Source organism: Mus pahari, chromosome 8 (assembly GCF_900095145.1).
Source record: "Mus pahari chromosome 8, PAHARI_EIJ_v1.1, whole genome shotgun sequence".
NCBI classification, from domain to species: Eukaryota; Metazoa; Chordata; class Mammalia; order Rodentia; family Muridae; genus Mus; species Mus pahari.
This window is the reverse complement of record NC_034597.1, coordinates 108,593,317-108,618,109: the sequence shown is the minus strand read 5'-3', so window position 1 is coordinate 108,618,109 and position 24,793 is coordinate 108,593,317. Positions and strand designations below refer to the sequence as shown.

General features: G+C 45.9%; 1 protein-coding gene across 23 annotated transcripts in view; it reads left to right on the top strand.

Annotated features, from left to right (window-relative positions):
* Positions 1–24,793, top strand: part of Dock9 (dedicator of cytokinesis 9) — a 258,321-nt gene that overhangs the window by 168,589 nt on the left and 64,939 nt on the right. For all 23 annotated transcript variants that reach the window (XM_021203260.2, XM_021203261.1, XM_021203258.1 and 20 more), the window contains exons 16-32: positions 1,781–1,860; positions 1,950–2,137; positions 2,335–2,400; positions 2,723–2,815; positions 3,182–3,305; positions 3,637–3,758; positions 4,577–4,663; positions 5,286–5,375; positions 7,617–7,732; positions 8,143–8,212; positions 9,072–9,197; positions 10,845–10,916; positions 20,173–20,319; positions 20,508–20,591; positions 21,246–21,357; positions 23,335–23,513; positions 23,687–23,800. In XM_021203260.2, the coding sequence (XP_021058919.1) occupies positions 1,781–1,860; positions 1,950–2,137; positions 2,335–2,400; positions 2,723–2,815; positions 3,182–3,305; positions 3,637–3,758; positions 4,577–4,663; positions 5,286–5,375; positions 7,617–7,732; positions 8,143–8,212; positions 9,072–9,197; positions 10,845–10,916; positions 20,173–20,319; positions 20,508–20,591; positions 21,246–21,357; positions 23,335–23,513; positions 23,687–23,800 (1,870 nt within the window). The remainder of the gene's footprint in view (positions 1–1,780; positions 1,861–1,949; positions 2,138–2,334; positions 2,401–2,722; positions 2,816–3,181; positions 3,306–3,636; positions 3,759–4,576; positions 4,664–5,285; positions 5,376–7,616; positions 7,733–8,142; positions 8,213–9,071; positions 9,198–10,844; positions 10,917–20,172; positions 20,320–20,507; positions 20,592–21,245; positions 21,358–23,334; positions 23,514–23,686; positions 23,801–24,793) is intronic.

Genomic DNA, 24,793 nt, shown 5'->3' with positions numbered 1-24,793 from the left:
GGTGACAGTGGGCGGTTCGAGGACGCTGTGTTCCGGCTGGTCTGGTGCGCTCCAGCTGCTGTACTCCGGCGTCCCTGTAAAAGGCAGGACCCAACACCAGAGAGGGAAGGGTTTATTTGGCTTACACTTTTTTGTCACAGTCCATTGAGGTAAACCAAGGCAGGAGCTGTGACACATGCCACAGATGAATTCTGCTTACTGGCTCATTCCTCACGGCTTGGTCAGTCTGCTTTCTTATAGAACCCAAGACCTCCTGCCCAGGGGTGGTACCATCCAGTGTGCTGGGTATTCTCATAGCAATCGTGAATCAAGAAAACATCTCAGCCCTGCCTGCAGGCCAGCCTGATGAAGGCATGTTCCCAGTTCCCTCTTCCCGGATAACCCTAGCTTGTGTCAAGCTGACAAAACTAACCAGCGTATCCACTGAGCTTTGGTGTCCCCTGGTAATGCAGTGAAAGACATGACTAAGCACGAGGCTTATAAAGAGTACATCTCTTTTAAATTGATTTGCTAGGCTGGTGCCACAGAGGAGTGCAAAGCCCTGGCAGAATGTGTTTGCCATGGTTACATGTGACATTCCATGAATGAATCAGGCGTGCCTGTGCATGTGTGGGCAGCTGTCCATGGTTACATGTGACATCCCATGAATGAGTCAGGCATGCCTGTGCACATGTGACATCCCATGAATGAGTCAGGCATGCCTGTGCATGTGTGGGCAGCTGTCCATGGTTACATGTGACATCCCATGAATGAATCAGGCATGCCTGTGCATGTGTGGGCAGCTGTCTGTGGTTACATGTGACATCCCATGAATGAGTCAGGTGTGCCTGTGCATGTGTGGGCAGCTGTTCAACTGTTGGGGTAACTAGTCAGGAAGGATAACGAATGAGCTAGTGTCCACGTGGAAGTAGAGAACTTAAGAACCCGTTTTTGGTAGTATCCTATGGAATATCAGGTTATAATCAGTGACGGTTATGAATACATACTGTGCTGATTAAATGCCTCCGTGACATGAAGCTCTTAGGAAGAACAGAGGCATTTGATGTTAGAACTTGGATTCAGGAATATTTAGGCCAACTATAAATGGCTCAAACATAAAAAGATGAAGTTTTATCAGAACAAAAATAAGTCCTGTTCCGAGGTCCCAAAGTATAAAATGGATATGATCTTCCCAGAGGTTCTGTGATCGATTCCCAGCACCTACATCAGGCAGGCTCACAACCACCTGTAACTCAGGTTCCAGGGGATCGGATGCCTCTAGCCTCCCAGGGTACCTGCATTCACACGCACGTATACCCTCCCCCATACCCATATGTACGTCACTAAAAATAAACCAATCTTTTTTTTTTTCTAAAAAAAAAATTATTTATGTACATGAGTACTCTGTAGTTGTCTTCAGACACACCAGAAGAGGGCATCGGATCCCATTACAGGTGGTTGGATGTGGTTCCTGGGAATTGAACTCAGGACCTCTGGAAGAACAGTCAGTGCTCTTAACCACTGAGCCATCTTAGAAAGAAAATAAGGTGTGGTAGCTGTGTGTGGTTGGATGAGGAGCATTTCTTGACCCTTGATGAGCAAACTGTTGGGAGGAGGGACTTTTCCATCTATGTGGAATAGGGGCCTGTTGTCAGAAGGGCTGTGCTGACTTCTCGGACTACAGTGGCAGCTCTTACCAGGAACAATGTATCGTTATATCCTTTTCCTGGGAATGCCACTTGAGAATTTAGACTTCACAGCTAATCTCCCTGTAATATTTGTTTTTCTCTTTTGTTTGCAGACCTGAGAAGATGGCCAAACTCCCAGTGATTTTAGGCAATCTAGACATTACAATTGACAACGTTTCCTGTGACTTCCCTAGTAAGTGTTCTGTCCTGTGTAATAAGCAGCCTACATTTTTATTTAGTTGGATTTTCCTCTGGTCTGTGTGATTCGGAATTTCTTTTCAGATTATCTAAATTCATCATACATTCCCATGAGGCAATTTGAAACCTGCAGTAAATCTCCGATCACTTTTGAAGTAGAGGAGTTTGTGCCCTGCATACCCAAGCACACCCAGCCTTACACAGTCTACAGCAATCACCTTTATGTTTACCCAAAGTACTTGAAATATGACAGCCAGAAGTCATTTGCCAAGGCAAGTACACAGTGTTAAAAGTCTCCTTTATGACTTAGCTCTTAGGCTCTTATATAAATATCTCTGTGTGTGTGTGTGTGTGTGTGTGTGTGTGTGTGTGTGTGTGTGTGGTTTGTGTGTGGTTATACTTATAAATGTACATATATACTGGGCTTTATTGTTTTCCCCCCTCTTATATCTTTCTCTTACCTCTGTAGGCCAGAAACATTGCTATCTGCATTGAGTTCAAGGATTCCGATGAAGAAGACTCTCAACCCTTGAAGGTTTGTCTTTTAAATATATATAAAGAATTGGCACATTTTAATTTTGATTAACACAACCGAAAACAATATGGTGCTATGCTATATAACAACCTGTGCTAAATGTCATAGAATGTGTAGGTTAAGCTCTTAGTCCTAATTGACTGTGTGTTTTGTTGTTGTTTTTGGAGACGGGATCTCTTATGTGTGCATAACTCAGTAAGTGTGTATTAAATACTCACCATTATGAGACTTTGACTAGGCACTAAGAGCCATGGTATAAATAATTGAAAAGTGTCTTCTGCTAAGGAGAAGGATTAAGTATGTACGCTGATTCTCCCTTTAGTGCATTTACGGCAGACCTGGTGGCCCGGTGTTCACAAGAAGTGCCCTTGCTGCGGTCCTACACCATCAACAAAACCCAGAATTCTACGATGAGGTAACGATGTCTTCAAGGGATGACACAGTTTGACTTAATAGAGGCTTGAAGTTACTTGCCTGTCACAGCCAGTGCAAGGAAAACTATATCACATGCTAAAGTCATAGCATTAGGATTGGTGTTTGTTTTACATATTCCTTTTATTTAAGTAACACCTTTGTTGCTAAAAATAAAAATACAAACTGCAAATAAATTATAGAGAATTCTTAATTGTACCTTGAGTCCCACAGTTTATGTTCTAGCCAAGCTCCTTTCAGATTCATCCTTGGACCTTGTCCCTATTGCGTTGTCCTAGTGTCGGTGGGCTTTCTCTTAGAGAGAAACTGCTAGACAGGATGTCAGGTGATTGTTCTTTTGCCTTTGCAGATCAAGATAGAGCTGCCCGCCCAGCTGCATGAGAGGCACCATTTACTGTTCACCTTCTTCCACGTCAGCTGTGATAACTCCACCAAAGGAAGCACGAAGAAGAAGGACGCTGTGGAAACGCAGGGTGGGGACTCCAGCCTCCCTTCCTTCCTTTGTAGCTGTGTTGTCATTTCATCGTCTGCACATTAGTGTTTATTACTCGTATTTTGATTCTTAATATCCATCCTTTTGTGAAGGGTTGGTTGCTCTGGTAGGTTTCTAGCCAGTGGCATGGTAGCGTGCCTGGTGGCCTGACCCTGAAGAGACTCTATGTAGAGGCTATCTCAAGGCCTTCGCATCACCCACTCTGATTGGTGGTAACGGTTGTTGTTGCTCAGACTTGCCAGGCTCTCCTGCAGGAGTCCATGAGCTCACAGTGGATTTTTCTTGTTGTTGTTGTTCTTTGTTCTCAACAGTTGGCTTTTCCTGGCTTCCTCTCCTGAAAGATGGAAGGGTGTTGACGAACGAGCAGCACATCCCCGTCTCAGCTAACCTGCCATCTGGCTACCTCGGCTACCAGGAGCTTGGCATGGGCAGGGTATGGGATTCTAAGATTGTTTGGTTTGACTCAGTTTCTTGAGCAAACAGTAAGAATGGCCAAAAACAATAACACACAACAAAAATAGCATGCAGGATTTTTATCAGCCCTAACATTTGGTTTTCTTTATGGACTTTGAAGTAAATGTGCACAGTTAGAAGCTGCTTCTGATAACAACAGGGCGTCAGAATTACAGTTCAGACATTTTATAAGCCTGGGCTGGCGGTGCTGCAGCAGAGAGGCTCGGAGGCTCCGGGCCTGGTACGGGCCTTCCTGAGAAGTAACTGCGTCAGGAATTCTCTTCCAGTTGATATAGACCGCGGGAGGTGAATCTCCTTCCCACAAGGCTGTACTGCTCTGTCTGGGGTCATCCTCATTGCTTCTCAGAGCCCTTAGCTTACTAGGTCTGCATAAGATCCTTGTGAAGCCAAGTGTGGTGGTGCACACCTTTAATCCCAGTGCTCAGTAGGCAGACGTGAATCTCTGTGAGTTTGAGGTCTGCCTGGTCTACATAGAGTCAAGTCTACATAGTGAGACCCTGTCTCAGAAAACGAAGAGACACCGGTGAAGCAGGGCCCATTCCCAGTGAAATGAACCATAGTCCCTGACAGCTGCAGCAGACAGGACAACTTACAACGCCCAGGAGGGAGGGTGAGCTCAGAGGAAGAAACTGGCAAAGACAAATTCGGACACAGCTGTGTTCCTGCTGTGGCCAGATGTAGCTTGCCAGCCCTTTGAGCCCCCAGTCCTTCACCAGTGCCCCAGTGGTGGCTGAGAGAGCTAATCTGTTCGGATCTTTTTCCCATTTCTTTTCCCAGCATTATGGTCCAGAGGTTAAGTGGGTGGAAGGAGGCAAGCCACTGTTGAAGATCTCCACTCACCTGGTCTCCACCGTGTACACTCAGGTGTGTGGCACACAGTCCAGTTATTGAGACCGCTTGCACATCTTGTCTGTGTAGATCAAAATCCTGTTGACTTGGGAGTATATTTCTACACTATAAGCCTGTATTTGAAGAAAGTATATAGAAGATGCCTGCGTGTGATACACTAATATATGTAACAAATACTTTATAAGTCTATGACATTTTTCAACAATTTTCCTCTAATGGAAAGTCTTTAGATGTAGTTTGTACACGGGCAGTTTTATAATCTTAAAATCCATTCGTGGGGTTGGGTAGATGACTGTGATTAAGAGCAGCAGGCACGAAGTCATGAGTTCCCACAGAGTGTCCAGCACCCATGTAACAAGCTGCATCTCACACATGCATGAGGTTTCTAGGGCTTGCTGGCTTCCAGCCCAGACATGAAAAATCAGAGGAGACCCTGCCTCAAAGGAAGAGGACTCCCAGGTTTCTCTTCTAGCATCTTGAGTACACACTGGTGTGAACGTGCACGTGCACACACACACACACATACACACTCTCAAATACATACTTATAAGCCACTCATGTCTGTTATGTGAAGCAGACTCTCTTGTTTCTAGAAGCAAACACTAACAGACTTTCTTCTCCTCCCCCCACAACCTAGGATCAGCATTTACATAATTTTTTCCAATACTGTCAGAAAACGGAATCTGGAGCCCAAGCCTCAGGGAGTGAACTGGTAAAATACCTTAAGGTACCAGATGGTTTTTTGTCCCCCTTTTAAATGTCTTTGGGAGTAAATTGGGTTTCCTTTTTGGTGGTGAATGTTTTTACTGCCCCCTTGTAAGCATTCTGTACTGATGTTTTTACCTGGATGCGAACATTGTGATTTCATGTTGCCTTTAGATAGTGGACCAGAGTGAACTCAGAGGTAGCTCTGCCCCTGCCTGTGTGCTCGTCCCTTGTGCTCCCTTGAAAACCGTTTCTCTTGCACTCACTCGATACAGACCTTTGCTGAAAGTTTACTGTGGTTCTGAGTTTTTTACCTCATCCCTGGGGAATCTGAACGCTACCGGGGAGGCGAAACTCAGGGTGCTTTGCTGCATTTCTTCCTCCACCTGGCTGCTGGGGTACTGGACCATTGCTGAAGTGCTGCTCAGGGGAGGCAGAGGCAGTCTGAGATAGGGAGGGGTCTCAGTCCATGTTACTCTGGGTGAGAAATGGCGGGGACTGGAATGGATACTGTGGTTCTCAAACTCCTGTGTACCCAGACACCACTGAGGACCACGAGGAGTTGGGAATGGGGCCTGCAGGCCTGCAATGAGCCTGGGGAGGGGGGAATCCAACTTAGCTCAGAGTGAGTCCCAGGAGTGCAGAGGGGCCTTGTGCAGGAGACTTGGGCTGGGCTCTGTATGATGAAGGCCTCCTTGCAGTGGTTATTGATGAGGGAGGCAGTCCTTGCTTGTCCAGACTGCTGTATTCATGGCGGATGAGGATGCATAGGACTTGCTCAGGATTAAGAACCTTTTGCAGGAAGGGATACTCAGGAAATTCATTCACTAAATACTCAGGGGCACTAGATCTCTCATCAGCATGGAGAACTCTAGGTTTTGATGCTGTGTGACAGGTTGTCATGGTCCTGTTGTGGTCATGTACACCAGGACAGGAATCTTGTCTGGAGCTGGTCTGAACTCCTGTGGTTCTCAATTATAAGTTTTATCTGGATTCTGAACTTTGCTACTGCCTTACCAGTTCTTCTGTCTGATGGCACAGTCCTCTGCCCCACACTTACCCGCCTGGTGACACAGTCCACTGCCCCACACTTACCCGCCTGGTGACACAGTCCACTGCCCCACACTTACCTGCTGCTGAGCACAAAAGAAGCGGTCCTGGCTTAGCCATTTGCTGCTGCTATAACAGAATTCCTGAAGCTGGAGTCTGAGGGTCATGAGAGGATCAAGGCTAGAATTGGGCGGTAGAGAGGAGAACCAAACTCATCACTTTTAAGGAACCCACTCGAGCAGGCGCACTGACCCGTTTCTGAAGCTTGAGTCCCCGTGGCCTGATTGCCTCTCCTTAGATCCTTAGAAATCCTCTTCCCGATTTCGCATTGAGGATTAAGTTTCTGTCACAGACTTTGTGAAGGACACACTCAAATCCTAACAGTCCCGACCCTTAGAAAACTTCTCAGTCGTTGTAGGAGATAGCACTAACTTGACCACAGCATTCTGGGTAGCTGGAGGTCATGCACCTAGCCTGGCCCAGCTGTGTGCAGGAGCTGAGTATGTTCCTGGAGCCAGTGAGAAGCAGTGAGAGGGGGACTTTGATATAGAACTTGATTATAGGAGAGCACTTTGAAAACAGAGTCACTAAATGGCATTCCAGGCGTGGGACAAAATAAGATGCGAGAGGTTGGGTAGAGACTTTGATCTAATCAAGAGGAAACAACCTACATGTTTAAACAAATGAAGACACGCACGTTGACTGTTGGTCTCTCCTCCCCTTCAGGGATCATGGGAGACCTCCCTGACCATTCTTCCTGGTTGCAGCTCCTCCTGATTCCTCCTCTGCCTCTCTCTCTGCTTTAAAGATCTCCGCAATTATATTGCTCCACTGACTGCTCCCTGGCTTATGGGCAACTAGTTAACAGTCTTTACTCCCTTGCCCTGTGGAACATCTTCACCGATCCTGCAGTTTAGGACAAAGGCATCCTTGAGGTCCACTCTGCATGCCCTCCGCCTCCCACTTATTTTAGAGGGAGTTCTTCTATCCTAACTTGAAATGAAGTGGATATTACCTTAGATAGCATAGTAGGCATGGTGGCGTGTACCTGTTGACCCAGGGACTCGGGAGGCTGAGCTGTGAGAGTCACTGGCAGTCAGGAATTTCAGTTCAGCCTGGGTCCATAGCAAGACCCCGTCTCAAAATGAGTAACTGAAATAAAATAGGTTTTTTTTCTAAATATAACACACATTTCACCGTATCTTCTGTGTAGAGTCTGCATGCGATGGAAGGCCATGTGATGATCGCCTTCCTGCCGACCATTTTAAACCAGCTATTCCGAGTCCTCACCAGGGCCACCCAGGAGGAGGTTGCAGTGAACGTGACTCGGTAAGGTGGGGAATAGGGGCATGGTGGATGGATTGGTGGATGGATGGATGGATGGATGGATGGTTGAATGAATGAATGGATGGATGGTTAGATGGATGGAAGGATAGACAGACTGATGGACAGACGAATGGATGGATGGATAGTTGGATGGATGGATGGATGGATGGATGGATGGATGCTCTTCTTCCCTTCAGTCTGTCCACACCTGGAGCCTCTCTGCAATGCTAGTATATGTGCTGAACATTTTACCAGAGAAATGTCTTACTCTCGCACGTAGGCTCTACATCTGATTCCTTGTCTCCTTGTTTGCTACGTGCCAACAGCATCATCGTTCTGCTGCTGTGAAGATAATGAAATGTTCCCATTTCCATATCACTACTCATTGCTTTATTCATTCCTGTGGTGTGTAGGGTCATTATTCATGTGGTTGCCCAGTGCCACGAGGAAGGATTGGAGAGCCACTTGAGGTCATATGTTAAGGTATGTAAAATAAATAAATGAATTAAGTCAAGCTGCTACAATCACTTACAGCTGTGGCTCTCCAAGTTTCCTTCCAAAGACTTCTAACAAGCCTCATTATTCAGGGGTGCATTTGGAATTTAATACCTGTGAATCTCTTTGGTCCCTTCTGCCAAGGCTTGTACCTGAACCAGGGGAGTTGGAAGACAGGCAGCCATTCCTTCATTAACTAATTCCACCCTTTGCAAGATGAGTGTGACTCAACTTCAGGGGGGTGAAATAAGAATTGTTTTAATTGATCTTGGGTAGAACATTACTCATTAGCAATCTTCATGTTCCTTTTTAAACCATCTAAAGTTTCCCAGCATCCCTGCTGCTTTTGAGATTGGAAGGTTAACTCTGGCCAAGGTCAAATGAAAAGGCCGTGTGGAACAGCATGAAGTGTTAGCGTAAATAGCAATAGGGTCTTGATATGTACTATTAAATAAGCATACAACATACACTTTTCTAAAGAATTACACGTCCTCTTATATGTGGACTGTGGCTTTGTGGTACTCTGCAAACTAAAATTTAGATTCTCCAGGATTTGCTGCTGTGTCCTGCGGCCCATTCCTAGAGGTTCTGTTACAGATGGAATTCTGTGCCAACTGGGCTCTGAGCTGCCTCGTACAGTTGTCATGTCTTGGATGGGTTCCCTGGAGACATCCTGGCCACCCTCTCTCTGTCACATGACAGTCACCCTCCCACCTTCGTTTCCATCCCTTCTCCCACCCTTGAATGTGCACCTCAGTCCCGCTCTCCATTCTCGGAAGCCTCACAGGCTTTCTGCCCCTCCCATGGAAGGGCCCATGCTGTAAAGTTCCTCTCTTTCTTTTTAAAGTTTGCCTATAAGGCTGAGCCGTACGTTGCATCCGAGTATAAGACGGTGCACGAGGAACTGACGAAATCCATGACCACCATTCTCAAGCCTTCTGCCGATTTCCTTACCAGCAACAAACTTCTGAAGGTAACACGGGCGGCCAGCCTTGCTCTCCAGCTTTAGAACGGATCTTCAAGGGCTGGGGATGGATCTCAGTCACACAGTGCTTCTGTGGCCCTGTGTGAGGCTCCAGGTCTCATCTGCCAAAACAGTAACATATCTGATGAATGAGGGGGCAGGGCTGGGAGGCTCAATGAGTGGGTACTAAGAGTGCTCAAGAAGGAGAAGCCCACTGGTGCTGTTGCACAGTGAGGTGAGAACAGAAAACAGAAAATAGATGGCCTGAGCAGTCCCTTGATTTCCAGAAGAAAGAATTTTTGAAAGCTGTTACCATAAAAAAAAAATGAAAATGTTTAAGATAACCTCAGTTAAACATGTAAAAGCATTCCATGTTGCCCTAATGATATACACAAATATCATATTACAGTTAAGTAAACTGAGAGCTAGCCATGGTAGAACCTGCCTGTGGGTTCCCAGGACTCTAAATAGGAGGGAGTGTGTATCAGTCACTGTTGCTGTGGTTGACTCCTTGACCAGAGGCGACTTTGTGAGCAAAGTTTAGTACAGCTTAAGGTTGGTTTCAGATTGGTTAGAGTACATAATATAATGGTGGGAGAGATACCCAGCAGCAGGCAACCAGAGTGGGAATCTGAGTGTTTTCAGCTGAAAACACCAAGCAGGGCGGGGTGGGGCGTGTGTGTGTGTGTGTGTGTGTGTGTGTGTGTGTGTGTGTGTGTGTGTGAGAGAGAGAGAGGGGGGGGCGGGGGGAAGTATTGGAAGTGGGGACAGGTCTATAAACCCTCAAAGCTCATATCCAGGGACACAATTCCTGAAGATTCCATAACCTCTCAAACAGTGCTACCACCTGGAGACCAAATGTTAATACCTGAGCCTGTGGAGGACATCACACTTTCAAAACTCCATACTAGCCTGGGCAACATGATCTCTTATCAGAAAAAAACTATTTTTACTAATTATTTTCAAATAACAGTTAGTGAAAACTGGATGTGGAGGTTCACACCCATTATCCCAAATTTTTAGAGTTCAAGACCATCCTTCCTTACATGATAAGTTGGTGACCAGCATGAACTGAGACCCTCTCTCTTCCCAATAAAAGTATGTGTGTTTATGTGTGTATGTATGTGTATGTATGTATGTATATATGAAATAAAAGAAAATTCCAACTCCACAGCCTGACCAGCTAAGCCTGTGTGTGGACATTTATGGCAGTTGTCACCATCACTACTAAATCTGAGTGATCAGAATTAGTTCTCCAGATCCAAGTTTGCTAGTTCCGTCTCAGATAAGAGCTGTAAAGATAAATGATCATTTCCAAAGTCTCACTGTCACCTCCTCAGTGTGAAGGACACTGTGAGAGATGGTGTAGACAGTCTCCCTAAACAAGAAACCATCATTGGAAAGACTCCACAAATGAGCCAGCAGTGTGTCTAGTGGGAGAGGGTGTTCAGTCTCCCGGTGGGTGCAGCTGCGTGTTGCTGAATGTGTGTAAGGAGCAGAAATCTGCCACCCACCTCTTGGATCTGATGAGAACCTGTCCAGTGTGTCTCACCGCCTATACCTGCTTCTCATCGCTAATATTGCCAGCCTAGGAGAGCTGGTCTCTTTCCTAATAACGCATTATTTTTGTGGTTTTTTTTTTTCCTTTTCTTTCAGTACTCTTGGTTTTTCTTTGATGTGCTGATAAAGTCCATGGCTCAGCATTTGATTGAAAATAACAAAGTCAAGGTATGTTACTCTACTGGGGACTTGTTTGTTTGGGGGAGATGTCTTTTGCTGGCTTGAAAGCTCACACCTCTTCATGCTTCCTGTGTGTTGGGGACAGACTTGTTTTATGTGTTGTATGATTAGTAGCATGTTTCAGCTTCACCACAGTCCTTTGAGGGATGCCCATTGCTTTCGTAAGAAAACCAAGGCTAGAGTATTTGAGTTATTACTTGCTCTCAATCCCGCAGTTAATGAATACTAAAACATCTAGCTCTAAGGCCTTGGTTCCTCACTACCCACAGGGTTATTAAATCCAAAGAAAAGTACGGTTATTCTTTGAATAGCTTTTCTGAACTGGGACCAGTTGCTTGAGTTCTAACGTAAGATGCTGCAGTAAGTGTCTTAAGCACTGTGGATATCTCTGTTTACAGATGGCTGAGTCTTACCAGGTCCCCGTGCACAGCCTCAAATTCCCCCTCTCCTTTTGCTGGTACCTGGGTGTGTGTTTCTGTGACCATGTCCCCTGGTTCCCACTGGGACATTCTGACCCTATATTCTCATGAGGCTCATCCCCACACAGTTGGTCTTGTCTCTGGACTGGTGGTTCCTGTTGGGGTGTGGCCTTGTAGCTCTCTGCGGCTCTAGGTTTTTAATGAAGGACTAATGTAGGGCACGTTGACAACATCACCCTCTGTTTGATGACACTGGAAGACCTGCTTCTGATGCAGGAGTTGGGAGTTGTGTCTGTGAATTGTGGCCATGCTGCAGCTGTGTGAGGGTGACTGAGCAGGAGGAACCTGTGAGGGCTTCAGGTTGTAGGGCTGCATGTGCCCTGTGGAGGGAGGGGGAGAGGGAGAGAAAAAGAGGGGAAGGGACAGGGACAGAAAGAGACAGAGACAGAGAGGGAGAGACGGGTAAGAGAAAGAGAAGGAGGGGGGAGGGAGGGGAGGGAGGGAGAGAAAAGGAGGAGGAAGAAGAAGAGGAGAAGGAGGGAGGGAGGGAGAGAGGGGGGAGTGAAAGAGAGAAAGGAGCGAGCAGGGAGGGTCTGGAAGGGGACATCAGAGGATGGAGACCTCATCCTTTTACTCAAGGGCTCTGCTTCCTTAGAAGCAGAACAAAAAGTTGGTGGCCAGAGCCTGAAGCCATACTTACCTGTCGAGCGGGCTTTGATCCTGGCCAGTTTCCTTGTTTTTTGGTTGTTTGTTTTTCCTTTTCCAATCCAACTTAAAGACTTTGACTTTTACTTGGTAGGGAGATGCCAGATGGAGGTGGGTGGCATTTGCCTCGCATGGAGATATGCACTGTCTGTGTTCCTGCCAGGGCAGCCTGCCAAGGAAGGATCAAGCAGATTGTCTGCTTGGCAGTATACAAGTGTGCGCTCTTATACACACAGGATTTCATTGTATCACTCTTTAGTTAAATATGTTACATGTGCAGCAGAATTATAGCCTCTTGGTTTTCTGTTGCTGCCACCATAGAGTACCACTGGATTAGACCACTGACATTCATTTCCTTAAAGTTAAGAAGCTAAAAGATCTAGGTCAAAGTTTCTGTGGGCTCGACCTCTCTGAGGTGTCTACTCTGCCTATAGTTTCTTCTTCTGCAAAGGTTTACTTCCTATGTGGCACCTGTCACACCGGACTAATGTGCACCCTGATAACATCACTTTACCTTAGTCTCTTCTCTAGAGACCCTGTCTCAAATACAGTCCCCCACTGGGACTTTTCAGGGGTGTCACAGCTTAAGCACATGGGCTGGGCAGTGACCCAGTGGAAAAGTGCTTTCTCCGGAAACGTGAGGACCCAAGTTCAAATCTGCAGAGCCCATGAAAAGTCAGGCATGTTAGCATGTGTCTCTAATTCCAGCGCTGTTGTAGTGAGACCTCGTCTCAAACAAGGTAGAAGGCAAAGGCCAGTATCCCTTGGAGGTTGTCCCTTGACCTCCATGTCCACATTGGCATGTGTATGAGAGACGGGGTGGGGGTGGGGGAAGAGTGCATGAGCAAACGCTGAAGCAAAAATTCATCTTCAGCATTCGAATCTGGGGATGCAGTTCAACCTGCAAAAGAGCCCTGAGGTAATTTTAACCCTAACTGAGAGGTCACTTCAGGGGACGAGGTTCTTTGGTTGCATTTTAAGTTTTGCTCAGCAAATAACCCTTCAGTGTTTTAAAAATAAAATAGTTTAGGTAGAGCATGTGCATGTAGCTTGGTGGCCACCTACCCTCATGATGGTCACCATGAGAGGAGGGCACAGGTGGTGAGAAGAGGAGCGGGTGATAGAGGGAGACTGCAGAAGAGAAGTGCTCGGATGGGTTCTGGTGTGTAGAGGAGTGGGCCCGGCCTGAGGGAGAACACAGACTAGGATGAGAAAAGAACCAGGGTGGTGAAGAGCAGGGAGCTCCTGTCATAGGGAATTACAGTTGCTCCCTCCCTGCCTAGGACTGCAGCAGAGGCCACCTGAGAGGCGATCCAGAAGTGTGTGAGCACTTGTGACAACTTGTGCAAGAACTGTGCACACCATTGACCATCAGTTCCAAGCATTAGGAAATTAGGAAAGGAATTTAGTGGCCTGTGTCTGTTCTCAGTGCTAAATTAAAACATCACAGCAGAGATAACAGTGGCCTAAGAATGGGTTCAGTTATAAGCTCTTCCCCTTTATCACAGAGGTAGACAACAAGGTAGATGGACCCTTGGAACGGTCTTCCGAGATCACATGGCTTCATGGAGCCAAGGACTGCCGGAGAAAGCAGCCTCTTGCAGGTGTTCTGCCCTTTCCAGCTGTATGGCAGGCTCCCCGCACCTCTGCTCTAAGAAATGCCGTGTCTGTCGGAGACATTGCAGAGCCTTCTCCCTACCTTAATTGTATCTTAGTCCTAAAGCAATGTTTAGAGGGGGATTTTTAGAAATCTTAGGAAAAAAAATCTGTGCAGCTGTGCTTGTAAGAGGGCTCTGGCTTCCAAAAGAAGAATGTGGAACCACAGTATGATTGACCCTGAGGAGAGATTCGGGAGTCCCTCCTGGCACTGTAAAAAAGGTTCTGGTCTTCCATTTTAGCCCTGCCTGGCTTGGCTTGTGCTAGAGGCCCCAGCCTACTCCTCACGGGTTACCCGTTCATCAGGGCCAGTATAATAAGAGACCCTGTCTCCAAACAAAAACGTGGAGAAACAGCTGAGGAAAGTCATCCTGACATCAACCTCTGGACATGCACACGCATGTGCATGCACACGCACACGAAGAGGCACAAGTGCACACCACACAGTTTAGGGAACAAGTTCTTTTATCATTCATGATTTTCTTCCAAAACTTGGGTCAAATCCTCTTGAATTTTTACATTTTTAATGTTAAATATTCTGAATTTGTTTTCTGAATTTGATTTCATCATTAGTGAGCCTTTCTGAAAGTACCATAACGAGGTACTGACTCATCCCGTAGGGGCCCCTGGGCCTTGGGTTGGGGCATGAGCTGATGCTGCTTTGGTTGTTGTTACTGGAGGAACCGAGGGTACGTCTATGTACTTGCCTATTGGTAGTTGAGTGATGCTACCCACACATACTGACGTGGCTTGATTGATGATTGTACAAACCATTTTGCTGAATCGTGGCTAAAGGTGGAGGTGTGTCAACCTTCCAGTCTCCAGGCAAACCACATCAGAAAGTAGCGTCAGAAAGCAGCTCCAGCAGATGGCCCTGTAGCTTCCCATCCAGCGCATGCCACTGAGTTTGACTTGGGGCCATCGGAGGAGGCTGTTACAAGGAGGGGTATTTGAGAAAGGCCACACGGCAGCAGGGCCAGCTGGGAGGTACTCCTCTACTCGGCATCTGTAGGTGACACTTTTGGGAACTTCTTTTTATAACTGTGATTCCCTCAGACTTGCCTTCCACTTCCTTCCTCCCACGCGGTTAGGCTGAGTACTGGCATCCCACAGGTGTCTGTCCTTAGGAAGGGAGTGAGAAAACCCACAGAGGAAGGATGACCGTCCTAGGTCTGATTGCTTTGTCTTCAAGGAAGACGAGGATTTTATGAAGTACAGTAAACATAGAGTATTTGGGCTTTCCCAAAACCAAATCTGAACATTCCTGCGACAGACTGAATATTAGCACCCATGTTTCCACCCCACAAGTGTTTTGAGTAGTTGGTTAGGTATGCAAGGCAGAAGAAAAACATAAAAGGATTAAAGACACATCTCCCAGCTTGAAACTACCATGGACATTGAGGAAAGGAGATACTCAGTTGGAACAATAAGAACAGAGCATATGAAGGTATTTGTGTGAGCCGAGCATGAGGCAAAGGTGAAGGTAGAGATGAACTTTACCTGAACCTTGAAGGATGCCACAATTAGGGGACAGAAGACTGAGTCTTATGCATAGGCAACGGGCTTAGCCAACAATATGAATAATGAATGAATTAGAGATGTTAAGACAGCCATTCATTCAGCCCAGCAATTCCCTCCTCAGTGTTTACTGAAAGGGAATAAAAGCATGTATCCACACAAAGACCTGTGCATGAATGTGCATAGCAGCTTTATTCACAAAAGCCCAAACCTGGAAACAACCCAATACCCATTGGGTGGGAAATGGATAGATAAATTGTTGGTGACTCAGTATGATGGAATACCACTTAGTAATAATAAGGAACAAAATGCTCATTCTTGCAAAAAAGTATGGGCAACTCTTAGAAGTTTTGAAGTAAAATTCAGGCTCAGAAGATTACATGGGTGGATTCATTTATATTTAAGACATTCTTGAAAAGGAAAAATTACAGGGATAGAAAACAGAGTGGCCATTGTCAGGATCCAAGCACAGAGGATGGAGGCTGGCTCCTTGATCGTGGTGGTTATGCAACTCTCTTCGCCTGTCAAAACTTGCCAAATGTTGCACTTGGACAGTCTGAATTTAGTCAGTGGTGGTGCTGCATGCCTGTAATCCAGCTCTGGGGAAGCAGATGAGAATGGTCACAAGTTTAAGTCTAGCTTATACTTCAGAGCAAAGCAGAGACTGGAAAAATGAAGTCTGAGGCAAGAGAGATGGCTCCGTGGTAGCTAAAAACACCTGCTGCTCAACTCTTAGCACCCATATGGTGGCTCACAACCATAATTCCAGTTTCAGGGGATCTGGCTCTGTAAAACCCTGGTTTTAGCAGCAGTGTCCACAGGGCTGTGACAGCAAGGCTAGGGCTGGGTCTTCAGGCAGAGCCCACTCAGGAGGGCACAGAGTCACCACATTTACAGCAGAGTATGCACTGTGGATAGCTAGAGAAGTCTGGGCATCCATTAGGGCAACAGGTGGCAGTGCTGAGGCCAGTGGGGATGCTGCAGAAGCGATAACTTGCTGTGGCCACAGAGTGGGGATTCGCCTGCCTGAGAAGCCAGTGTCTGGGCGCTCTCTCCTGGGAGCCATGCTTGGATATTCCCACTGTGCGCACCAGCCCATTATCCTAGACTTTATTTTTCCTTTCAGTTCAGTTTATATTGATCTTTTTAAAAAGCATCTACTTACCTAGGTCTTTATTACTTTTCTTGCCTCCAAATGTGTGTCTTATTGAGTAAAAAGGCCTCAGTTTTGTTGTCAAAATAGAGTTGCTTACTATAGCCATAGCCTCCAAAGACTCCTTGTGGCCCTTACAGCAGCATTGCTGTTCAGCTCTTACAGACTTAGAGATCTTCTAAGAGGCAGAGCAGAGCAGATGGTGTGATGGATTCATTGTTACCAGCAGTTCTGCTTGAGCAGTTAGCAACAGTGTTGTAATTCTTGCTTTCTGCCCCCACCCTCACTCTCTATGTCTTCTCAAGTGGGGAAGGCGTTTTAAAAGACATCACTACTACACGACTCTGAGACAAAATTAGCAATAAGTCTCCATTATGGTCTAACACCTAAGCTATATTCAGCCTTCCCTCAGGAGTCCCCAAAATGTCATTTTACAGTAGGCTCGGCTGAGTCAGAATGTAAAGTCCATGTTCAACATTTAGCTGATGTGCTGCTCAGATTCAGGGTTTTTTTGTTTTTGTTTTCAGTTCAATGTGTATGATTTAATAAAAAAAAAACTGTGGTATTTGAGAGTTGTTTAATTTGTATTCTTATAACTTGATCCTACCTCATTGGGATCTTGACTCTGTGTGTTTAGAGGCAGCATGTTCTAACTGTTGATTTGAAAACTGAAGTGATTAAAACAGGAGTATGTCTAACCTTCATAATTAGACCTGGTGTTTAGTGCATAAAATCATGCGGTTTCATGTTAGAAACATACAGATTCTGACTTCAGTCTTAAGTTTGTACTGCTTTGTGGAAAGCCAGCTCAACATCCAGGTAACCAAAGGAGGCAGCAAGATGTGGTGTCAACAATTGGGATTGGTGCTGATGGCAGCCAGTCATATACTGCCCTACCCCTGCTCATAGCAGCCAATCATATCCCTCCCCACCCACCAACCCTGATGATAGCAGCCAATCACACACACACGCAGATAGCATCCAGTCGTATCCCTTTCTACCCCCAGCCCCCACTCCCAATGATAGTGTGTGTGTGTGTGTGTGTGTGTGTGTACACAGGCATACATGCACTCGGCTGGGCCGGACCACCAGTGTCATCAGTTTCACAAGTGCACATGCATACTTATATACATACACATATATCTACATATTTATATATATATATATATATATACATGTAGACAAACATACATATATACATACTGCACAGACAGACATATAATATCATATATACACATTTGGTGGATGGAGCAGAGCCCCAACAGCCACACTTTATTTCTTTTCTCAGCCTCCTTATAGCTTCTTAGACAAAAGCTCTTTATAAAATTACCTCACAGATAAAATGTTACACAAAAGGGAATTACAGAAGGATGTGGATAGTAAGTTCAAAGCAGTGTTTCATTCTATAAGCTCAGTATAAGTTCAAAGCAACAGTTGCACATGGCCTTGCCTTATCATAGTGCACACCTGTGGCTTTATCCTTGTATCTGACCTAGAATGAATGTTTTTCCTTGATCACAAATCTGTCCCAAGCCTATTTCTATTTTTAGGGTAATTGTGAAAGCTCATTGTATTCCTTATTATGCAGCCTTTACTTACTATTCTATGAAGAGATAGCATATCTTATTCTTGATTCTAACTTTATTATATCTTTCGGGCAAAACAACTAAAACCATCTCTTAAAACTTTCTTCCTAAAACTATTTGAATCAAATCAGTAGCTCCATAAAGTCATTAATTCATGTAGACAGCATTAGAATATGTAAGTTTGTCTTCATACTGACCTGTAGGAAATTTACCCAATAGGGTGGGCTGATGCCCAGACATCATTAGGCTCTGTAATAATGGCAGGAAGGGCACATCATCAGTGAGAAGCAACCCTGGGTCGAAGTCTCTGAGGCTGTGCCTCTCCAGGGCTCACCCATCACAGCCAGGCAAAACGCTGGGCCATCTCCAGGAAGCTCACTGCTTGCCATGGCCTTCCCTAAGTGTCATGTGCCACTGCTTGGTGATACCCTGGCGGTTCTACAACAGGCCAGGATAACAGTGGCTCAGATGTGACAGGAAACCTGACTTTCTGTTTTGGAAAATCGTGAGCTGGCAGGTAGTTTGGAAAGGACAGCTTGTCCCCCCAGCGTTACGCAGCGACTCAACCTCCCATCTGATTATCCAGCCTAGGCTGTTCCCTTCTCCACCACAGTGCTGTGGCTGGCTCACCTCACAGCACATTCCAGACATAGGAAAGAAAAGAACATGAAAGCGATCTGCTTCTTTTATGAGCGTGGTCTGGGAGGCACCTGTCACTCAGCAGCCCGTTAGACGGAACTTAGTCATGTGGCCCACATCAAGCTGTAAGTTAGGCTGGGAAGTAGAGTCTACCTGGGCAGCCACTTCAAAGGGGTCTGGTCACCAAAGAGGGGGAGCAAGGTGGGGCTGGTAAAGGAAAGGATAATTAGAGCTTTTTACTGAGCTGTTGTCATTGACTTCCTTATTTGTAGATTGAGGTGATCCATTCTTGTGGCTGTTGAAATTAAATCCAATGGCTAAGAGTTTAGTTACGCTCCCTCCCTCCTTTGTGGACCTGGGGAAAAGAAGTGTGGTTCCACTTGACAGAAGACTTTGGACTCCTGGTAGATCTGAATATGAGTCATTGAGTTGTGTGACTAAGCACACATTCCTACTGTTCCTCACCCCCGTAACATGCAGAATAAGTCATAAGGATCGTACAGGGTTGGATGGGAAGTAACCAGGAGTGTGTGGTGCAGCGGCTGGTGTGTAGAGACTTGGCAGTAACCCAGCTGATGCTTAGCAGTTGGTACTTTCTCTGGTGTGCGTTAATGAGAGAAGGGATCGTTATGTGCACTCACTTGCAAGCAGAAGGCTGCCACGCCCTTTAAACTGGCCATGTGCGTTCATCAGTGTCTGTGTGTCATTTGAATACTTGGGGCTTCACCTAGCCAGTGCTTTCTCTGAGAAGGGCCAGCAAGATGTCTCACTGGGTAAACCGAGCCTGATGACCAGAGTTCAATTACTGGAATAGAGTGAAACTCCTAATAGCTGTTCTCTGGCCATATTATATGCACACACACATATAATATGTTATATATAATATATGTGTAAACACAAACTTGTTCTTTGAGTTTTTAATAAAGAATATAAAAAGTGTCTGAGTGATGCTTGGCTTGTGCCCATTATTAAAGATGCCCACAGGAAGTGCAGGGTCCTGACCTGTTTTCTGCCAAAACTCTTAGATCAACATTTCTGGTCTCATTTGTATAAACTACCAAGACCCTCTTTGTCATGTCAAAAAAGGTCCAGATCAGCCGGGTGTGGTGGCGCACGCCTTTAATCCCAGCACTCGGGAGGCAGAGGCAGGCGGATTTCTGAGTTCGAGGCCAGCCTGGTCTACAAAGTGAGTTCCAGGACAGCCAGGGCTACACAGAGAAACCCTGTCTCGAAAAACCAAAAAAAAAAAAAAAAAAAAATGTCCAGTTGTTTGACATATTTGAGCACTTTTATAGTATAAATTCAAATACTGTGCTATAATTTGATTTTTAAAATTGGGTAATTTTTTCTTGTGAGATTTCCGTCCTTGAAAGTGTTGATGAAGTAGTGTGTGGAAAGTTGTCAGGCTGCATTAGGAGGGTGTAGCTCACCTTTATCCAGTTTCACAAGAGTCAGCTCTAACTCTGCAGTTTTCATTTGTTTGATTGTTTCTGTTTTTATGGACTTGGACTCCAACCCTAGTATTACAACCTAAAATCATCCTAAGTGTTGGGTTTGAACCCTTTTAGTTACTGCGAAACCAGAGATTTCCAGCCTCCTACCATCACGCCGTGGAAACCGTGGTGAACATGCTGATGCCACACATCACCCAGAAATTCCGAGATAACCCAGAAGCATCTAAGAATGCCAATCACAGCCTCGCTGTGTTCATCAAGGTAGGGACCTCCGGGGAAGGGCCCCTGCTGCAGGGACACTGTGCTTCCTAAGTAGCTCCCCAGCACAGTGATGCCCTCAGTACTCAGTACTCAGTACTCTGACAGCAGAGGGTGACTTAGCTAGCAGACTAGAAGCCAGGGTTCCATAACACGTGGGTCTGAACTAATGGCTCTCGGCTTTTCCTCAGAGATGCTTCACCTTCATGGACAGAGGCTTCGTCTTCAAGCAGATCAACAACTACATCAGCTGCTTTGCTCCTGGGGACCCCAAGGTAGCATGGCTGGTGGGCACCCTTGCTTGGGTTTAGCTGGCCCAGTCACACCTGGAAATGCACCTGTTCTTATCAGAATTGTCCTTTTGTTCCTCACCTCACTCATCCCCCTAGAGGATACGCTGGCACTTATTTGTGTGATAAGCATGAGGTATTAGTGATCAAGTAGCCACGAGCAAGAAACAGGCATGCCCGAGATGGGGGGCTGGGGGCGGGGAGTCCTCTTCACACGTGGAATGGCATAACAACTAGAAAACCCAGAGCCTATGTGTTGTTGATCACAGATCATTTACCGAGACCTTATAACTATGTAACCTCTCTGGTAGAGTTATCTTCCTTTATTACCTTCCAGCTTACTAGTTTGTTTTTTTAATTGTATTGAGTCTGTGTAATTGTAAGCTACTTGAAATCTTTTTAGACATAGAGGAACATAAATAATAACTGCCTTAAAGACTGCTAAAGGCATTATTTAATGAAGTGTGTTTGGTTTTCACATAAATGCCTATAGCCACCCAACATCTATAAAGAAACAAGCACGTTGTTCCCATGGGACTCGCACTAAGTGCTCACGCTCTGTGCTTCCAGTAGCTTTGCACTAGCATTCTAGATACAACATCCAGTGAAGTTTTCACATCTGAGCATTTCTTCCTGCAGACACTCTTTGAGTACAAGTTTGAGTTTCTCCGTGTGGTGTGCAACCACGAACACTATATTCCTTTGAACTTGCCGATGCCATTTGGAAAAGGAAGAATTCAGAGATACCAAGGTAACCCGTCTCTGCATGGATTTTTTTTCTTTTTCTTTTTAATTTTTTTTTTTTTTTTGGTTTTTTGAGACGGGGTTTCTCTGTGTAGACCAGGCTGGCCTTGAACTCAGAAATTCACCTGCCTCTGCCTCCCAAGTGCTGGGATTACAGGCGTGTGCCACCACGCCCGGCCGACATGGATTTATTTTCTAATGAAGAGAACCAGATCATTTTAAATAAGAAAAGTATTGATTGAAATGTCATCCCATAATTTGATTTTATTCATGGATGAGGGGTGTATATAATTTACATTTCCAAAATTGTTGATAAAAAAAAAAAATCTTAGGTAGAAACTGGCTTTTCAGCAGACCGAGAGACAACGCATACAGATGAGAGGCAGATCTGAAGCTTCCCGGGCTCATCAGAAATAAACATCAGGACTGTTTTCCACTTTAAAGTCCTTTGACGTAAATAACAGGAATCTGTCTTATTTACTGCGTTTGTGTTTGTTTTGCTTTCCCCTCTTGTAAATTAGCTTATCTTTCACCAACTGTGGAGTCAAATGACAGCCCTGTAGGTAGGTGTGGGGCATAGGCTTGCCCTTGCACTTCCTCCATTAAAGACCAGAATGCAAGTGGCCGCTTGTACACTGTCCGATCAGGCGTCTCTGTGTATCTGACCAGGCTTTCTAATTCTGACGAATGGGTGCATTTGTTTTCTGTGGAGCTGAGACATGGCTGTCACAGCCCAGGAGATATGCTCCTGAGGTGCCTAGAGTCACCGGCACTCTGTTTTAGGGAGCAGAACAAAGTCATGCTTCATCCTCCCCCCCCCCCGCAACCCCCCAGATCACATCCCACCTCCCGCAGCACGGCTCTTGTCCGTGGAAGCGACAGCAGCTTAAGGCACATGGCTTTCCTGTGAGCTTTTTGTGTTTGCATGCTGAGTCCTCATGAGCTGCTCTGGACCCCCTGAGTCTGAAGGGATTTGAGCTCAGCGAGCTTTCGGCCTCACTGAGAAGAGTGGGTCCTGTGCATCAGTTTATTGTGGTCTCATGCCGGACTCTGCTTTCTTCCTGCTTTCTTCCCTAAGAGATTTAAGGGAGCCCCCAGCCTTACAGTTTAGTCTGCAGAAACTGGACTCAAAAAGCTGCTAACCGTGATCACTCTGGAGAAATTCTTCCTCCTTACTGACACGCTCCGTAGGGACGTCTGCAGAGTGGTGGGGAGACTTACAAGGACCTGCCAGAAAGGCTTTGGAAGTCAAATTGGGGTTCATAGGACTTTCTGGGTTAATGGTGTCAGTGTACTGACTCAGTCTTACTTTGTGCTTCCTCTGGGAGGACGTGTAACTGCTTTTATTGATCCTCCTTCAAGGGGACTCCTGTCTCCCTCCTCTGCAGATGAGCTCTCAGCTTTATCACGCAGCTTGCGATGAGATACTGGGTGGTGCTTCGTACATTTCAGTTGTCGTCTGAGGAGGACATTTTAGAAAAGACTGCAGAAATAACTTACTTGTTCAGTGAAAGCAGAATAAATAGGTTATGTGCTGGTGTGTCATTTAAAATACATTGAGTTTTACTGTGGCTATGAAGGCACTGATAACCAGAAAATAGATAGCTGAACTCACAAAGTAAATGACATTTAAATAAATCATTTGTATTCATCCTCTCTTTAATGACGTGGTTTTATTCAATTGATCTCTACTTCCGCTAGTACAATAACTTCATTCTTTTAGAAAAAATTATCAATAAAGTTTTTAATATAATTGCTGTCATATCTTCTAAAAACAGGCACTAAAACCAGTTCCACATTCACAATCCAGGGCAGCTATCTGTGTCTGTTCAGGGCTCCTGTGGGATTTAATGTGTCAAGGAGTAGAGCAGCCTTGCAGAATTGCCTGTTTTTCCTGTGTGAGGCAGAGTCTTGTCACCTGTGGGCTGAGGGGCTCAGGTGACAGTGGACCCCCTGAACCTGAGTCCCGCCTGCCTTTTCTCAGATCTCCAGCTTGACTACTCCTTAACGGACGAGTTCTGCAGAAACCACTTCTTGGTGGGACTGTTGCTAAGGGAGGTGGGCACTGCACTCCAGGAGTTCCGCGAGGTCCGAGTCATCGCCATCAGCATGCTGAAGAATCTGCTGATAAAGCATTCTTTTGATGACAGATACGCTTCGAGGGTGAGTGGTTCCCAGGGGAGGGAAGAAGGGATGATCAAGGCTCAAGTGGGGTGAGGAAATGACCCATTAGACAAAGCCCGTTAACAGGGCTGAGACTTTTTTTCTTGCCAGTGTAATGTTGTCATCCGGCGCTCAGCCAGGGAACAACACTTACCTTGTGTATCTTCTTTCAGAGTCACCAGGCAAGGATAGCCACTCTCTACCTGCCTCTGTTTGGTCTGCTTATTGAAAACGTCCAGCGGATCAACGTGAGGGATGTGTCACCCTTCCCTGTGAACCCTGGCAGTGTAAGTACACAGGCTTGGTGACAACACCTCTGCACTGCCCTTGGGGCTGTTATCAGAGGGCTGTGCACTCTGTGACTTAGGATGATGGAGTTTTATTCCCTCACGTGGACAGTCACAGCCAAGGAGTCTTCAGAGGTGCCGAGGAACGTGGTTCCTCACATCCGGCGCTACTGGCAGCCACAACTGCTCTTCGTGGTCTTTCCACTTTGTTTCTGTCTGCACAAGGTGTTTAGTCTTTGTGAGCCCACCCCTTTTTCTTATAAAGACACAGTGGCTGAATTCAGCGCTCACCCAGTGTGACCTCCATTTCCAAGTAAGGTTGAATACTGTGGCTGCTGGCGGACATGAATTTCAGGGAACACGACTCACCGACTGCACCCTCTCCCTTCATTCTACTAATGTCATACTTCATAATACCCTTGGAAAATTGCATTTCTCCTTTAAAAAGTTTTAAGATGTTATTTATTCTTATTTTACGTGTGTGCTTTGCCCACATATATGCATGCTGTGTACATCTGGTGCCTGTGGAAGCCCAAATAGGGCATCCCCTCCCTGGAACAGGACTTCATGCAGCTGTGAGCTGTCATGTGGGTGCTGGGAACCTGGGTCCCCTAGAAGAGCAGCCAGTCCTGGGCAATTACATTCTGACTAATCAATTGATAAGCCTTCAGCCCTGGCTCTGTTAATAACCCAATTCCATCTGTTTAGAAACGGGCGTGGTGGCACATCCTGTCATATGAGTACTGGGAGTCCAACCAGGTCCTCTGGGAGCTCAGCTATACTCTTAACCTCTGAGCCATCTATCTCTCCAGCCACCCCCACACACATTGTCCCACTCTTTACACTGCTCCTCCCCCTTAGATAATATTCTAAGAGGGTCCAGGTTGGTAACGTTCACTTTTCTGTTTCAAGTCTTGTAAGCTTTATCCTCCCCATCCTCGCTGCTCTGGCATTATCCTGATAACCTTTCCCATGTGTGTTCTCCATGTGTGT